The following is a 16681-nucleotide window of genomic DNA, read 5'->3' on the forward strand; positions in this document are numbered from 1 at the left end:
AGGTCACAGAGACGGCTCAGATCCACCAGTGCTGTGGCTCTGGCATAGGCCGGCGGCTACAGCTCACGTTTGACTCCTAGCCTGGGGACCCCCATATACTTTCGGGTGCAGCCCTAAAAAGACCAAGAAAAAAAGAGGGAAGGAAGACCTACAGAGTGAAAGAGACTCAGTTTTATGTGTGGATCTTACTTAGAATCCTGATTGAAACGAACTGGTGAGGGAGAGATGTTTGGAAAAAAAATTAAGGAAGCTGAACACTGACTGGATATTTTAATAAATAATAATCATTTAGTTTTAATAATGGTATTGTGATAACATTTTAAAACAGAGACCTTAACTTGTAGTAATACACACTGAAACATTCACAAATGAAATGACAAGAAGTCTGGGATCTGCTTTAAAGCAACCCAGTGGGTAGAAAGGAGCTGATGGGAGTATTAATAAAACAAGGCTGGCCATATGTTGATAACTGCACACGCTGGATGACAGGAATTCATTTCACTATCCTCTTTTGTGTATGTTTGGAAGAAATTTTCTATAATAAAAGTTTTTTCTGTAACAAAAAGTGCTTACAACACTTAAGTGATTTTCCACTGCCCTGGGGGTAAAATTCAAATTCCTTAGCATGATCTACCAAGAAAGCCTTTCATTAACCTGGCCCCTGTTTCTCTCTTTAGCTCATTTCACTATTGTCTATCTCACAACCCAAACTCCAGAACTAACAAACTCCTTACTCTTGTTCCCTCGAAAAACATGTGTTTCCTCTGTCTCAAGCAGTTTTCTCTCTCTGCTCACATGGCTAACCTCTATTCATCATTCAGGTCGCAGCAAACCTGCTTCCTCTAGGAATCCTTTTTTGACCTTCCAAAATAGAGTCAAGTAACCCACCTTTGTAACCTCCTGAAATCCTATGCGTCTCCTATCATAGCGCTTACTTGATGTACACCCCCAGGAGACTCTAGGTACCATGAGAGTGTGCACTATTTTCACCTTGTTTACCATTTTAACCCCCTTCCTAGCATAGTGCCTGGTACATAGTAGGTACCCAAAACACACTTGATAAATTTATAAAAGGCATGACCTCCACTAACTTTCCAAGACCTCACATTATCACTATCTCCCTCAATTTTCCTTCTTTGCTTGTCTTCTTGGCGATTATGATTCACATAAATAGTTGGCTGTTCATACAGTATTGCCAAATTTATACCCTTAGCCCTCCCCTGGGCATTTCATCTAGTAAAAATTCAACTAACAAATTCGGTACTATAACCTAACAGATTTTCATCTCTGGGCCTGACCTGTGGTCCAAATACCTCTGGACTCAATCTCCTGTTATCTCCCTATACATCTTTACACTAAAGCTTACTTTACAGGCCAACTCTAAAGCAAGGCCAATCTAGTTTACTGCAGAGTTTTCATGGCCACCTTAGAATAGACCTCCAACCAGAGAACCCGAGCAGAGCCCAAGTGATTCTGGAAACAAGAAACAGAGTGACTTGCTATTTACTGCTCTGCTTAACCTGCTGTGCAACTAATTCAGATATTCTTCCTAGAAGAAGCAGCTCCAAGTTATCAGCCACAAACAAATCATTAAGATGTACCTTCAAATCCTTCCAAATCCTAATGCAGTGGAATAAAGCTCAAATGTACAGAATTCATTGCCAACATTCAATGTGCCTCCCACTTTTTCTTTAAGCGAATACCTATCCATTTCCCAATTTTACTGGACCTCTTCTAATGTGGGGTTGGCTATCATACTATTTTCACAAGATCGTTTTATAATATTTCTCTGCAAGCATATACTTTAATACCAAAGAGTAAGGGAAAAAAATATCCATTAGTGAGAAATATGATACCTCCTACTGCTGGCAAGGATAATGTATAAAATCTTATAGTCTAATCTCAGAAATGAAGATAAGTAATGGGGGAGGGAGAAGTATATTTTTAAAACTGTATTTAGCCAGTAAGACAAGCAGAGATTTGTCAAGATATTCAGAAACTAAAAAGACAAGGAAGCAGAAAAAGGATATGCTAAAGGAAGAAAAACAGAAAAACAGAAAAAAAAAGAAAAGGAAGATTCTATCTGGGCTAGGAGTTCCTAAGAATCCCAGCTTGGGGCCTAAGTGTGGCCCTAGATTCAGACTCACACAAATTTGGGATTTGAAGTTGCATTCCACAGTGCAACTCACTGAAATCACCCTACACTGAATAGGCTGGAAAAGGTCCATGGAATTTTCTGATTATCACTTCTAGTGAAACCCAGAAACCCGTATTACTTTTCATTTATCTGAACAATGGGATTTCATACTTCCAGAGTTTTCAGGATATAATGTTCAGATGCTTCTCTTTCGTGGCTACCTAAAAATCTTTTTTTTTTCTTTTTAGGGCCACACCCATGGCAAATGGAGATTCCCAGGTTAGGGGTCCAATCAGAGCTACAGCTGCTAGCCTATGCCACAGCAACACCAGATCCAAGCCACATCTGCGACCTACACCACAGCTCACAGCAATGCCGGATCTTTAACCCACAGAGTGAGGCCAGGGATCGAACCCACAACCTAATGGTTCCTAGTCAGATTCATTTCCACTGCACCACAGCAGGAACTCTTTTTTTTTTCTTTCTTTCTTTTTTTTTTTTTTCTAAAGATAATCTTAATGTATTTAAATCTCATTCAGGTTTGATCTTTTTTTCCCTTTAATTACGTAAAGAAAGGAAGTTGATGTTGAAAGTTATATTTTTTACTCCTGCAAGCTTCTCTTTAGTAACTCAAAGATTGCATTTTTCTCTTTCCTGTAGTGAAAATGAAGTACAATGTAAAAAGTCAGAAAGGCAGGTATTTGGAATCCTGATAACACTGCTTACTACTAGCTCTGTGATCTTGAGCAAATTGCTAAAAAGCCTGGAGCCTCAGATTCCAAAACTGTAAAGTTGGGATAATGGATACTTACTTTGCAGAATTTTTGGAAGTAAAATAAATTAAGGGAATCACGGGACTAGAATATAAACTCCAGAGAAAAGGGACAGTATCTTGATCACCAATGATTCTTGCTCACGTGCACATATGTGCACACACACACATCTAGCCTAAAGCAATAATAATTAACATATGGAGAGTTCCTGTTGTGGCTCAGTGGTAACGAACCCAACTAGTATCCATGAGGATGATGCAGGTTTGATCCCTGGCCTTGCTCAATGGGTTAAGGATTTGCAATGAGCTGTGGCGTAGGTCAAAGATGCGGATTGGATGGAAGATATGCTGCTGTGGCTGTGGTGTAGCTGGCAGCTGTAGTTCCGATTCAACCTCTAGCCTTGGAACTTCCATATGACGCAAGGGTGACCTTAAAAAAAAAAGGGAAAAAAAAAAATTCCATATAGGAGTTCCCGCTGTGGTGCAGTGGGTTAAGAACCTGACTGCAGAGATTCACTTGCAAAGGTGCAGCCTGGCTTCAGTCAGGCCTGGCACACTGTGTTAAACGATCAGCAGTTGCCTCAACTGCCTCGCAGGTCTCAGCTGAGGCTGGGATTCAATCACTGGCCCCAGAACTTCTATATGCTGCAGGTGCATCCCTAAAAAACATATAGTGGGTGCTTAATAAACGCTGTCTAAATGAGCGAAAAAATACTAGTGTCCCTATTTCTCTCACTGACATGAACCCTTTTTTCCATAATCATTTTTTTTTTTTTGCCTTCTGTCTTCTATTATTTCTTAAAGCCTTCAGGACATTCTATTTTGTTCTTTTAAGAGGCTTCCTCCCTCTCATTGGCTATTATTAACTAGACACCATTCAGAGACAGCACCTTCGGAAATAATTTCTCTAATTCCACCAACCTTCCATTTATAATGCGACGGGGGCGGAGGGGATAGTCAGAACATAAGATTCATAGCAATTCATAGACCTGCCCATAGCCACTGATTCGTATTCAACGACACCGAAGCCCTGAACTCGGCCCTTCCCAGAAGATAACTTTCAGGAGACATCGCACTACCCAATCTCTCTTCGCTAACAAGACACTCCTGTGCAGGAAATGCTCCACTCTCAAAAGTTAAGGCGTCAGTTACGCTTGCCTCCCGCTGAATGGAGGAGCGACTCCTGTGAAAAAAGACACTCAACTTAGGCAGGCAGGAGGAATTTCAGAATCTTTCGTGTTGACTCAGGGCCAGTCACTTCACGACCTGGCCAAGCTTGTCTGACCGCTGCTGGAAGAAAGCAGCGCTCCTCTACCCCAGGAATGAAGCGAAGGGGCGCGGTCGGCTACAGGCCCTGGGGGGGACAGTATCAAGTCTACGACAACACCGGGAAACCGCAGGAACCTCGCGATTACACCCTTTAATCCATGATTACGACCTCCTTACCACCTACAACAGCGCCTGCTCCCAACCCCCCACCAAATACCAGACCCTCGGAAAGGAACACGGCTCGCCCCCAGCCCAAAAATCATTCAGCCGGTGCCTGCTTATTGGCTGCGCCAGCATCTCCTTCACCCCCATTGGCGGTCCAGGACGTAAAACCCTCCCCCCCACCCCCCCAGGGAACCCTCTCGTACGGCGGCACCCCCAGCCTAGCAACCTCAACCCAGCTACCGAAAAGCTCGGTCCCCGCCTCCACCCAGGGATAGCGACCTCCAAGGCGCTCGGAGCTTTGCCCCGGAGGGCTTACCGTGTAGTAGGAGAGCAGGCCGGCATTGTAGTCCAGCACGAACCAACGGTACTGCCACCCCTTCATTACGTTAGTCCATTTACTCAGCGGCCCTTCCATGATGGACGCCATCTTGGGAGCCGCCAATGACAACAAACGGCCTGACGTCACTCGACTATAAGGTATTCGGCATGCGGGGGGCGTGGCTGTCGCGGGGCGGGGCCGGGGCGGGGCTAGCGGCTGCTTCTTGCCAGGTGAACTGGTGGACCCACGCCCCCAGCTTTCAAACTCAAAAATCTTTTATTTGGAAGCCTGTTGTGTGCAGGACTCTGTATCTGAGACGTGAGGAATTCAAGCATGAATACTGCTGTTAAGATTATTTGATAACATAAATCCTGTTACTACCCATGATAATACTTTACACATCCAAAAGATTTCACAGCGATATTCATTTAAGCATTCCTTTCACAAACATTCATTTAATAAATACTTGCTGTTTTGTGCTAATACTCTTTTGGGCTTCGGGGATTCAGCAGAGACTTCATGAGGAGAACAAACAAAAATAAATAAATAGTAAGGTATATAGAATATTAAGAACTGGTAATGTGGAGAAAAATTAAGCGAGGAAAGAGGCAGGGAGTAGGGGCTGCAATTTTAAATTACCAAATAGGGAAGGCCTGAATGAGAAGGTAACTTCTGAACAAGGTCCTAAAGAAAGGAAAGGAGGGAGGCTGCCAAATGAAGAGCAAATTGTTCATTGTGAGTGGAGCAGTGAGTTAGGGAAAAAGTAGTTGGAGACAAGGTCAGAGAAGTAAGGGCAGGTCACTTAGAGCCTACATGGGCAATGGGATTATTGTTCTACTATCTTGAGGCAGTGTTTGAGGTCCTGGAAAGGCAACATTGAAGGAGACAGACAGGTTCCTTGCTCAGAGCTTAAGTTCTGTGATGGAAAGCAAATGCTAAACAAGTAAACAAGATATTTTTATCTAATAATGATAAATGCCTTGTAGAGAAAGTAAATTGATGTAATAGGAAGCCAATGGGTAGCAACTCTATATTAAAAGGTCACTTGGGGGTTCCTCAGGAAATGGCATTTAAATTGAGATGTGAAGGATAAGGAAAGGCTAGATATGCAAATATCAAGAGAAAGAACTGAAAAGGGAACTAAAAAGTAGGGCATTAATTAGAAGTGGCTGTAAGATCAAGGGAGAAAAACTAATTTTTTAGTTTTAGTTTTTTGGACTTATTCAGGTACTGTGCTATGAATCCCTCTTCTTTACTGGTAACAGAAGCTCTAGGAAAAACAGCACTGAGAGCTAAACAGAATCTACTTGCTAGATAATAAAACTGGGTGAAGATCTAAAGTCAGATTAAATTGATTATTCTTGATCTGCTCAATATGTTATTTTTGTTGTTGTTGTTGTTGGTTTTTGCCACACCCACAGCATGCAGAAGTTCCCAGGCCAAGGATCAAACCTTTAACACAGTAGTGACAACACCAGATCCCCAACCTGCTGAGCTACCAGGAACTCCTGCTTGATATCTTTTTTCTCAGTTCTATTGAGAAATTGATATATAACATTGTGTAAGTTTAAGATGTACATGATTTGATGTATGTGTATATTGTGAAATGATTACCACACGATGTTTAGTTTAAAAACATCACTTTTATTCCATAATTTTCCTTTTATGATGAGAACTTTTAAGATCAAATCGCTTAACAACTTTCAAATATACAATCTAGTATTAACTGTAGTCACCATGCTTTATATTACATTCCCAGAACTTATAACCAGAAGTTTTAACCTTTTGACCAATTAGTTTGATGTCATGCCACTTGTTTATTTTTGTTTTTGCCATTTTGTGCTTTAGATATATATCCAAAAAAATTCATTACCCAGACCAGTTGTAAGAAGCTGTGTTTTCTTCTAGGAGTTTCTATGGTTTCAAGTCTTACAATTAAGCTTTTTTTTTCCTTTTTAGGGCCACACCTGTGGCATATGGAAGTTCCCAGGCTAGGGGTCAAATCGGAGCCACATCTGTGACCTACACTGCAGCTTGAGGCAACTTGGGATCCTTAACCCACTGAGCGAGGCCAGGGATCCAACCCACATCTTCATGGATACTAGTTGGGTTCTTCACTTGCTGAGCCACAAGGAGAAGTCCACAATTAAGTCTTTAATCCATTTTGAATTAATTTTTATGAGTGGTGTAAAATAGGAGTCCAGTTTCATCCTTCTGCATGTGAATATTCAATTTTTCCAGCACCATTTATTACAAAGACTATTTTTTCTCTAGTGAGTGAGTATTCTTGGCTCCCATGTCAAGAATATTAGTTGACCATACATGCATAGGTTTACCTTTTGGTTTGGTTTGGTTTTTTGGGCCATGACGTCAGTAGCTTGATGTGAGATCTCAGGTAGCAGACCAGAGAATGAACCTGGGCTGCAGAGGTGAAAGTGCTGAATCCTAACCCCTAGACTGCCAGGGAACTCCCTGTGTATCTGTTTTATGCTGGTGTTGTACAGTCTTAATTAGTGTGGCTTTGTAATATAGCTTGAAATCAGGCAGTGTGACGCCTTCAACTATGTTATTATTTCTCAGAGTGGCTTTGGCTACTCAGAGTCTTTTGGGGTTCCAAATGCATTTTAGGATTTTTTTTTTCTATTTCTGTAAAAAAAATGCCACTAGAATCTGGAGCAGGATTGCATTAAATCTATAGGTGGCTTTGAGTAGTATGAACAGTTTAACTATTTTAAGTCTTCCAATTCATGAACCCAAAATATCTTTCCATTTGTCGGTGCCTTCTTCAAATTCTTTCATTAATCTTTTAGAGTTTGCAATGTACAGATCTTTCACCTCCTTGGTTAGATTTATTCCTAAGTATTTTATTGTTTTTGTTGCTGTTGAAACCATGCCCAATAGGGTTAACAGAAGCTGAAACCTTAACAGAAATCCTTGAGTGTGTTTTACAGAACAACAGATAAGGAAATAACTTGTTAGAAACCCCTCTGCTTGTAACCTGCCATTATTGATTAAGTCTGCTTTCATTTTTGTTTGTGTTTCTTTGGTTTTTCCTTTCTCTAATTTCATACCCTCCAAGCTTCACTAGCCTAGGTAGTATATCACCATACTTCTTAACCACCGCTATAGATCACACTTTTTACCTGTGGGTCACTATAGTGACAAGAGCTTAAGTTGTTTTCCAGAAATTTGGACTTGGCTCCTATCCAGCTCAGACTGGCTAAAACTAGTGGAGACCACTGACCCTAAAACTGGGCCTGCTCAGAACACCAATTACCTCACCTTTCCCTTACCTCCAATCACATTTCCCCACACCTAAAACCACTCTGCTTCTTTATTCCATAAATATCTTAAGCCTGTTGCCTTTGGGGAGACAGATCTAAAATTTATTCTCATATCACTTCACTTGGCTGTCTCATGAATAAACTCTTTCTTAGTGTCTCAGAGTTTGGCTTGCTGCACGCTGGGCAAATTGACCTGATTTGGTAACACTATTGTAAATGAGAAAGTCTTCTTTATGGGTTTTTTTTTTTTTTTTTCTGATCATCCATTTTTAGTGTATAGAAACACTACTGATTTTTGTAGAGATTTGTATCCTATAACTTTACTGAATTTGGTGATTAGATCTAACTTTTTTGGTGGAGTCTTTAGGATTTTCTATATATAAAATCATGTTGCCTGCAAACAGAAAATGTTACTTCTGCCCTTCCAATTTGGATTCCTTTTATTTATTTTTCTTGCCCGATTTCTCTGGCTAGGATTTCCAGTACTATGTTGAATAAGAGTGGTGAGAGTGGGTGCCCTTGGATTTTTCCTGATCTTTGAGTAAAACGTTTCAAGCTGTTGCTGTTGAGTATGATGTTAGCTGTCAGTTTGTCATATACGGCCTTTATTATGTTGAGGTATATTCCTTCTATACTGAATTTGTTGAGAGATTTTTATCATGAATGTTGAACCTTATCAAATGCTCTTTCAACATTTATTGTGATGATCATATGATTTTTAATTTTCATGTTATTAATGTGATATGTCATGTTTATTCATTTGCATGTTGAACATCCTTGCATCCCAGGGATGAATCTCATTTAATTGTTGTGTATGATTGTCTTAGTGTGCTGTTGAATTTGATCTGCTACTATTTTGTGGAGCATTTTTGCATCTATATTCAGAGGGATATTGGCCCGTAGTTTTTTTTATTGTAGTGTCTATGTCTGGCTTTGGTATCAAAAAAGTTTTGGAGTATTCCCTTCTGTTCAGCTTTTTTTAAGGATTGAAAAGGATTGGCATTAATTTTTCTTTGAATGTTTGGTGAAATTCAGTAAAACCAGAAGCAGGGTACTTCATCCATAAGAGGAAGAACAGTAGTTCCCATCGTGGCACAGAGGAAACGAATCCGACTAGGAACTGTGAGATTGCCGGTTTGATCCCTGGCCTCGATCAATGGGTTAAGGATCTGGCATTGTCATGAGCTGTGGTGTAGGTAGCAGACGGGGCTTGGATCTGGCGTTGCTGTGGCTGTGGTGTAGGCCAGCAGCTGTAACTCTGATTAGACCCCTAGCTTGGGAACCTCCATATGCTTTAGATGCGGCCCTAAAAAGACAAAAAGACAGAAAAAAAAGGAGGGAGAATAGAGAGTATGGGTTCAAATGCCATGGGTTGGTAGTTTGGTGGTAGAGAGATGAATAAGCTTCTGTCTGCTTTTGGTTGAGGAGAGGCTTAAAGCTTAATGGTTAAGATTGTGAACTCTGAACAGACTTGTGGTTGCCAAGAGGGAAGGAGGGTGAGGGAGGAATGGATTGGGAATTTGGGATTAGCAGGTGCAAACTATTATATATAGAAGGATAAACAACAAGGTCCTCTGTATAGCCCAGGTAACTATATTCAATATCCTGTAATAAACCATAATGGAAAAGAATATATATATATACACATATACATATGAATCACTTTACTGTACAGCAAAAATTAACACAGCATTGTAAATCAACTATACTTCAATAAAATAAATTTAAGAAAAAAGAATGTGGACTCCAGTGCCACCGTACCTAGGTTTGAATCCTCAGACCCATTAGTAAGTAGCTATATGACATTGGGCAAGTTTTCTAACTTCTCTGTGCCTCAGTTTCTCCATCTTTAAAATATGGATAATAGGAGTTCCTGTCATGGCGTAGTGGCTAACGAACACAACTAGCATCCATGAGGACTCGGGTTCAATCCCTAGCTTCGCTCAGTGGGTTAAGGATCTGGCCTTGCCGTGAGCTGTGGTGAGCTGTGGTGTAGGTCGAAGATGTGTTGTTATGGCTCTGGCATAGGCTGGCGGCTACAGCTCCAATTAGACCCCATCCTGGGAACCTCCATATGCTGAGGGTGTGGCCCTAAAAAGACAAAAAAAAAAAAAATGTGGATAATAAAAGGTTGTCTTCAGGGTTAAATGAGCTCATACATGAAAAGAGCTTAGAACAGTACCTGGTAGATACTAAACATTCAGTAAATATCCTTAGAATATTCCCAAAGAAATTTGGCCTGAAAAAAGAGGGAAACTTTTGAAAGAGTCATTTCAGAGAGTGAGAAAGCAATAGAAGTGAAGTAGGATTTCTGGGCAGTGTTGCATGCCCGTTTAAGATTTATGGTCATGAATTTAAAGTCAGTAAGGATATCAACTTTTCTTCAGCAATGTCATGCTGTTCAGGAGTAAGCTCAGAGTGTACAGAGAGCTGGATTTATCCAAGGGAGCCAAGGGAAGGGAAGGGACAATTAAGTTCATAGTTATTCCAAAGGGTGATTATGATTATGGCCTATGAAACCTAGTTTGGGTTAGAAGGGAAGTTAGAACAGGAGGGGAAAGAATGATCAACTCAGATTTTTCTAAGGTCAAGTAAGAGCGTGAGAGTAGGTGACCTGGAAGGGTAAGAAGTGGTGGTCAAGATTTTGGAAGTGAGAGAGTTATTGATGAGGACAGAGACTGAGGTATGAGCATAGGCATGGATGATTAAGGTCAGGTAGAGGAACAGATCAGAGGACTAGGAGATCCAGGAATGTAGAAGCGAAAGAGAATTTCAAGTATTGTCCCAGGATGTGTTGAAAACAATGACAGGAACAGCAGTGTAAACGAAGTGAGAGCTAGGAGCTAAAAATCAACCGTTGAAGGCTAATGCCCAGACAGCAGGTAGATAACAGCCACAAAGCAGAATAGTAGGGGGTGAGGTGGAATGGCAGGAACTTAAAGGAGCTAAGGTTTATGAAGGAGAAGGGAAGATAAATGGTTGAAAGGCAAGAAATGGGAGCACTGAGTCCTAACCACACCCTGTGGGATAGATAATAACACCATTTTAGCTGATGAGAAAACTGAACCCAAAAGACTTGCCCAAGTTTACAGAGTCAGTAAATAACAACACTATCATTCAGCACAAAATTATTGAGCTTCCTACTGAGTCCCTTCCCATGTGTCAGGCACTGGTGTAGACCTTACTGTTACTTAAGAGAGTAAGATTCCCCCCCCCCCGCAAAATTGAGGGGATCTGATACAGAACAATGTATAAACAATGATAAGACAGTGTGCTAAGGGCTTACACTTCTTTCTCCAATCTGATACTCTCTCCACTGAATTCACTCTCAAGACTGCTACATACATAAGCATTTAGCTAGCACCTCTCACCACCAAATATATTATAGAAGAAGCTAGGAGGTGTGTGTGTGTATAATTGTTTTCTCTCCCACCTCAAATGTGTCTCCATGACAATAGAGATTTTGTCTATCTTTCTTACAGTTGTATCCCCAGCCATCAAAGCAGTACCTGAAATACGGTTGGCGTCCCATAAATATTAATTGAGAGAATGCTCTCCCTTCCCTGGCAAAGAGCTTCTGATCTAGTTCAACTCAGCAATTCAATGTAGTAAAATCATATGGAGTGAAAGACCTTTATTTATGGATAGTATGGATGCAGTCCTGTCCTCAGGGGGTTTCCAGGCTAGTGGGAAGGATGGGACATACATAAAAGTCAGAGGAAAATGAAAGTCATTTCAAAAAGGTATAAAGACAATGCAGCTGGAAATCATAGAAGAAACCTGGCCAGGGAATGGAAATTGATGGTCAGGCAGCCGAAGTGCTGGTTAGGAAAAAGCCATTCTCCTAATTGTTGAAAGCATATTGTATGTTTCCTACACTCAAGAGTCACTCTGACCTACTGACAATTTGAGTACTTCGTACTATTCTTTGCAAACTATATTTTGTCTTCTTTAAGGAATTCCATCGATCTCAATATTCAAATAAGGACCACTTTCTTTATCCTTATTTACTGACTTTTCTATACGTTTCCATAAGAGACAGCAAAATGGAATAAAAAGAACTTGACTCTAGAATTAAAGAGAGTAGGGTGAGGTATCCTGGCTCTGCTGTAGTGGCTGAGGGGCCTTGCGTAAGCCTTTGGGGGACTTAAATTCCTCTTCTGTAATCGTGAAGGGGATCATCTCAATGTAAGTTAAGGAGTAAATGAGAACATATCCGAAGGGGATACCAGCCAGTGGCGGCCACATTCCAGTTTCCCCCTTCCTTCCTTTTCTTTGGGATGGCCTCTTTCTTATAGAGTACAGTTCATCTAAGTTTGTTGAGAACAGAGTACATGTTTGGTATCTTCAAGAAAACTAAAGATGTTGCTGTGGCTGTAGCGTAGGCCGGTGGCTACAGCCCGGATTCGACCCCTTGCCTGGGAACCTCGCAGCCCTAAAACACACACACACACACACACACACACACACGGAAATCTAAAGATGAAGAGACACAGTTCCTGGAGTTCCTGTCATGGCTCAGTGGTTAACGAATCTGACTAGGAACCATGAGGTTGTGGGTTCGATCCCTGGCCTTGTAAGGATCCGGCATTGCTGTGAGCTGTGGTGTAGGTTGCAGACGCAGCTCAGATCCCGCATTGCTGTGGCTCTGGTGTAGGCTAGCGGCTACAGCTCCAATTTGACCCCTAGCCTGGGACCTTCCATATGCCACGGGAGTGGCCCAAGAAATGGCAAAAAAACAAAAAAATAATAATAATAAATAAAATAAAAAATAAAAGTGAAGAGACACATTTTCTATCCAGTAGCTAACCAGGGGCATGAAGCATCCATGCAACCAAGTGTAATACAAAGCTACTCTTTGTCCTTTGGGGTGTATTTTTTTCCTCATTAATTCTACCATTTACAGAGTCTCTACCCTTGCTAGGAACTGTGCCGTAAACTGTACCGTGAGTTTTATATACCTTATCACAGTTAATCCTCACAATAAACCTGTGAATGAATTAAGTCTCCGTAGTTTACAAGTAAGGAAACTGAGGTTCAAAGAGGTTAACAAACTTGCCCAGGTACCTATTAGTCTTAATTGATGAGTATCTGAGTCCACGTCAACACGTTTGTCTTTTTGTTATGCTACATGTCTCACCAAAAAATACCACATAGAAACTTAATATTCCAGAAACATTGTTCATAGAAACTTAATATTCCAGAAACGTTGTTCAGCAAAAAAGCTCTTGTTGCTGGCATCTTTTGGCATAAGCAAAGTGTTGGGATCTTGAAACATCATGATTCAGACTGATTTAAAAGATTTACAATGTGTCAATTATGATTCCATTGGCTTTTTTTTTTTTTTTTTTTTTTTGTCTTTTTTTGTTGTTGTTGTTGCTATTTCTTGGGCCGCTCCCGCGGCATATGGAGGTTCCCAGGCCAGGGGTCGAATCGGAGCTGTAGCCACCGGCCTACGCCAGAGCTACAGCAACGCGGGATCCGAGCCGCATCTGCAACCTACACCACAGCTCACGGCAACGCCGGATCGTTAACCCACTGAGCAAGGGCAGGGACCGAACCCGCAACCTCATGGTTCCTAGTTGGATTCGTTAACCACTGCGCCACGACGGGAACTCCGGCTTTTTTTTTTTTTTTTTTTGGCTTTTTAGGGCTGCACCCACGGCATACGGAAGTTCCCAGGCTGGGGGTTGATAAGGAGCTGCAGCTTCGAGCCTTCGCCACAGCAATGCCAGATCTGAGCTGTGATTGTGACCTGCACCACAGCTCACGGCAATGCCAGATCCTCAACCCACTGAGCAAGGCCAGGGATCAAACCTGCATCCTCATAGATATTAGCTGGGTTCATAACCCACTGAGCCACAGTGGGAACTCCTCCACTGGCTTCTTAAGAGCAGGAACCACATCATATTCATCTCTGTACGCCCTGGAAATTAGCCCAATGCCTGGCACCCAGAGATGCTTAAAAATTATTGTTTATCTGAATTATGTGTTCTATTAAAACTGACCTACTGAGTTCCAAGGACTGTGCTAAGCACCATCAACTACATTTCCCCTTTATTTCACATATCAATCTTTAATAAGAGTTGTATTATTATGCCCATTTTACAGATGAAGATGCTGAGAGATGTTACTTTTTTAATGGAATTTAAAAAGTTTTTTGTTGAAGTAGAGTCAATTTACAATGTGGTGTTAATTTCTGCCGTACAGCAGAGTGACTCAGTTATGCATATATACATTCTTGTTCATATTCTTTTCCACTATGGTTTATCATTGCATCTTGCATATTGTTCCCTGGAGACGCATAGTTATTGAATGGCTTGCGCAAGATCACACAGCTAGTAACTAGCAGAACTAGACTTAGAGTCTAGGTATTTTCACCCCACATCCCTTCTACCGCAGCTGCAAGCTATATTTGCATTGCCTATGTGTAAATAAAGGTCTTAGACATGAATTAGGCGGCATCGTCAACTGCTAAATCGGTTTTAACACTAATCAGGCTCATGGAGGCATCAGCAGGCTCTACTTAACTTCAAATGTCAAAACACAGGTCGTCAGGAAGACCCAGGAGCCAGGGCAGTTCTTAACTCCTAAGACCATGTCCAATCGCACAGCACTTTGTCTACATTCTATACCAAGCGTCAAACTGCTTCCTTTAGATCATCAGCTAAAATTAAACACGGTGGAGACACATCAGTGCTCATTCCCACATTCCTCAGTGATTGGCCTCTCATGGAATGAAGGAGCAGCTGAAGCAGAGCAGAAGACAAGGATGAGACTCAGAATCAGAAGGTAGAGGTGATGTTAACCATTGAACCTCACAAGCTCACCAAGGACAGGAACTGGGACTAATTTACCCTGCCCCTTAGAGTGTCAATAAATGCTAAAGATGTGATTATTTAAAAAAATCATATTGGCAGCAAAACTGAGAACACAACAGAGATGGGGAAGATTGGAGGCTAGAAGACAAACTCAGAGACTTTTAAAGAGCCAAGCAAGCAGGAGAAATAGTCTAAACTTGAACAGTGAGAACAATGATAGCAAGGATGGGAAGTGGAAAAGATACTGTACTGTATTTTATTGAGAAACATTTTAGAGATAAGATTTTCAAACTCACTAAACAATGGAATTAAGTGAGGAGGAAATAAAGGGAGGTGGAGATAAGACCAAAGTTTCTAACTTGTGCAATAATTAAGTAGTTAGTTTTTTTTAAGGGAAACAAAAACGGCTTGTGTTTCTCAATGAGTTTCCTTCCTTTACACAGCTGTTTAGAAATGTGATTTTTTTTTTCCACGTTTCTAGCAAAAATCATTTCCAACTTTTCCACAGCCAAGATTGTAGGCGCAAACTGCTTCAAAATGCATTCTGGTGTTGCTGGTTTCCTGCCTTCCTAAACGTCCCACCAACTGCTTTTTGTTATTGCTGTTATTGTCATGTTTCTTAATTGGCAGTTGTTGGGCATCAAGTAAAACAACATTTACAAAATGCCACCTTCTTCAGGGAAAACACAGAAATCTACAGAAACTCGACTGTCCTGGGCTGGGTATAGAGGAATCAGAAGATAGGAAAAGCAGATAAGACACAGCCTGTTTTGCCCACAAACAAATCCCAATTTCTTCCTACCCTTTCCTCCACCTACAGAGCAAGAAAGTGAAATGTCAAGCTTAGGAAAATGCAACTATGATTTTGAGGCAGAAGGGAGCTGGGGGAGGGAGAGAAGATATTTTAGGAGATCTAGATGCTGTAAGTGTTCGAAGGAGGGAAAAGAGGAAGGCACTCATCTTTGGCCCTCCCCTTTTAATATCTCTTTAGAGACACACACTCCAGCTACTATGGGCTATAAACTTTTCACAGATATCCTCCCCCGACCCCAGACAGAATTGACCCCTCATTGCCTTGTGCCCCCACCTTTTTGAACAAATTCCTAACAGGGTCTAGGACACCTCATTGTGTCTACCGGGTCAGAGTCTGAATGTTCCCTTTGACAGTGGGGTCCTTGAGGACTTGGTCATGTGTGCATCCTCAGCTTAGCTCAGGGCCTCAAACAAGGAAACAGTGGAAGCACTTTAGCAGCATCAGGCAATCTGGATAAAAGGGGAGGGGAGGCGAGGGAAGCTGGTTTGCTAGAAACAGTTTTCACTTATATTTTGTATTTATTTGAGTTGATTTAGAGGAGTGAATAGAGATTAAGGGGCTAAATCTCCTGAGCGTCCTTCCTCAAGAAACGTCAAGGAAAAAGTAGCTTGTCAAAACTATAATCTCCTTGAGGTCAGTGGCTTCTTCACCTTCTTGTTCTCTTCAGGCAAGGAGGACATTGCCTGGAACACAGCAGCCCACACTGAATGTCTGCGAAACTGATTCAACTCCTTGCCTTTCTCTTGTTACAGCTGACCCTTGAACCATACAGGGTTAGGGGTGCCCACCCTCTGCAGAGTGTAATTTTAGAGTTGGCACTCTGTATCCATGGCTCTCCACCCACAGAGTCAACAAGCCACAGTTTGGACGGTACTGTAGTCTTTACTACTGAAAAAATCCAGGTATAGGTGGACCTGCGCTGTTCAAACCTATGTCGTTCAAGCGTCAGTTGTCTTCCCTTTTCCTAGAAGGACCTTTCCATTTTTCTCTGCCTAGGAGACTTTTTACTCATCATGCAAGTCCCAATTCAAATGTTAATGCCTCTTCCAGGGGCTCTTTAGACACCCTATGCCCACAGCCAGCTAGAACTAATCTTCCCC

At 41.5% G+C, this 16681-nt stretch overlaps 3 protein-coding genes across 17 annotated transcripts in view; 2 read left to right on the forward strand and 1 right to left on the reverse strand.

The window, feature by feature from the left end:
- OSBPL9 (oxysterol binding protein like 9) overlaps nucleotides 1–4789 on the reverse strand; it is a 175312-nt gene extending 170523 nt beyond the window's left edge. For all 12 annotated transcript variants that reach the window (XR_014808285.1, XR_014808283.1, XR_014808282.1 and 9 more), the window contains exon 1: nucleotides 4660–4789. Coding sequence is in view for 4 of the 12 variants with exons in the window: in XM_003482083.5 (XP_003482131.3) it covers nucleotides 4660–4770 (111 nt within the window). In the remaining 8 variants the exon portion in view is untranslated. The remainder of the gene's footprint in view (nucleotides 1–4659) is intronic.
- The window catches only part of RAB3B (RAB3B, member RAS oncogene family), a 580278-nt gene that overhangs the window by 364312 nt on the left and 199285 nt on the right, over nucleotides 1–16681 (forward strand). The window lies entirely within an intron of this gene.
- Nucleotides 4533–16681, forward strand: part of CALR4 (calreticulin 4) — a 60697-nt gene continuing 48548 nt past the window's right edge. For 3 of the 4 annotated variants that reach the window (XM_084965101.1, XM_084965104.1, XM_084965106.1), the window contains exon 1: nucleotides 4533–4820. Coding sequence is in view for 2 of the 4 variants with exons in the window: in XM_084965104.1 (XP_084821230.1) it covers nucleotides 4785–4820 (36 nt within the window). In the remaining 2 variants the exon portion in view is untranslated. The remainder of the gene's footprint in view (nucleotides 4821–16681) is intronic. The other variant, XM_084965099.1, reaches the window with a different exon arrangement.

The sequence above is a fragment of the Sus scrofa genome, chromosome 6 (genome assembly GCF_054392235.1).
Source record: "Sus scrofa isolate SSC_HxYL_T2T_F1_AM1 chromosome 6, Sscrofa_HxYL_maternal_Yorkshire_Landrace_v2.0, whole genome shotgun sequence".
Classification (NCBI taxonomy): Eukaryota; Metazoa; Chordata; class Mammalia; order Artiodactyla; family Suidae; genus Sus; species Sus scrofa.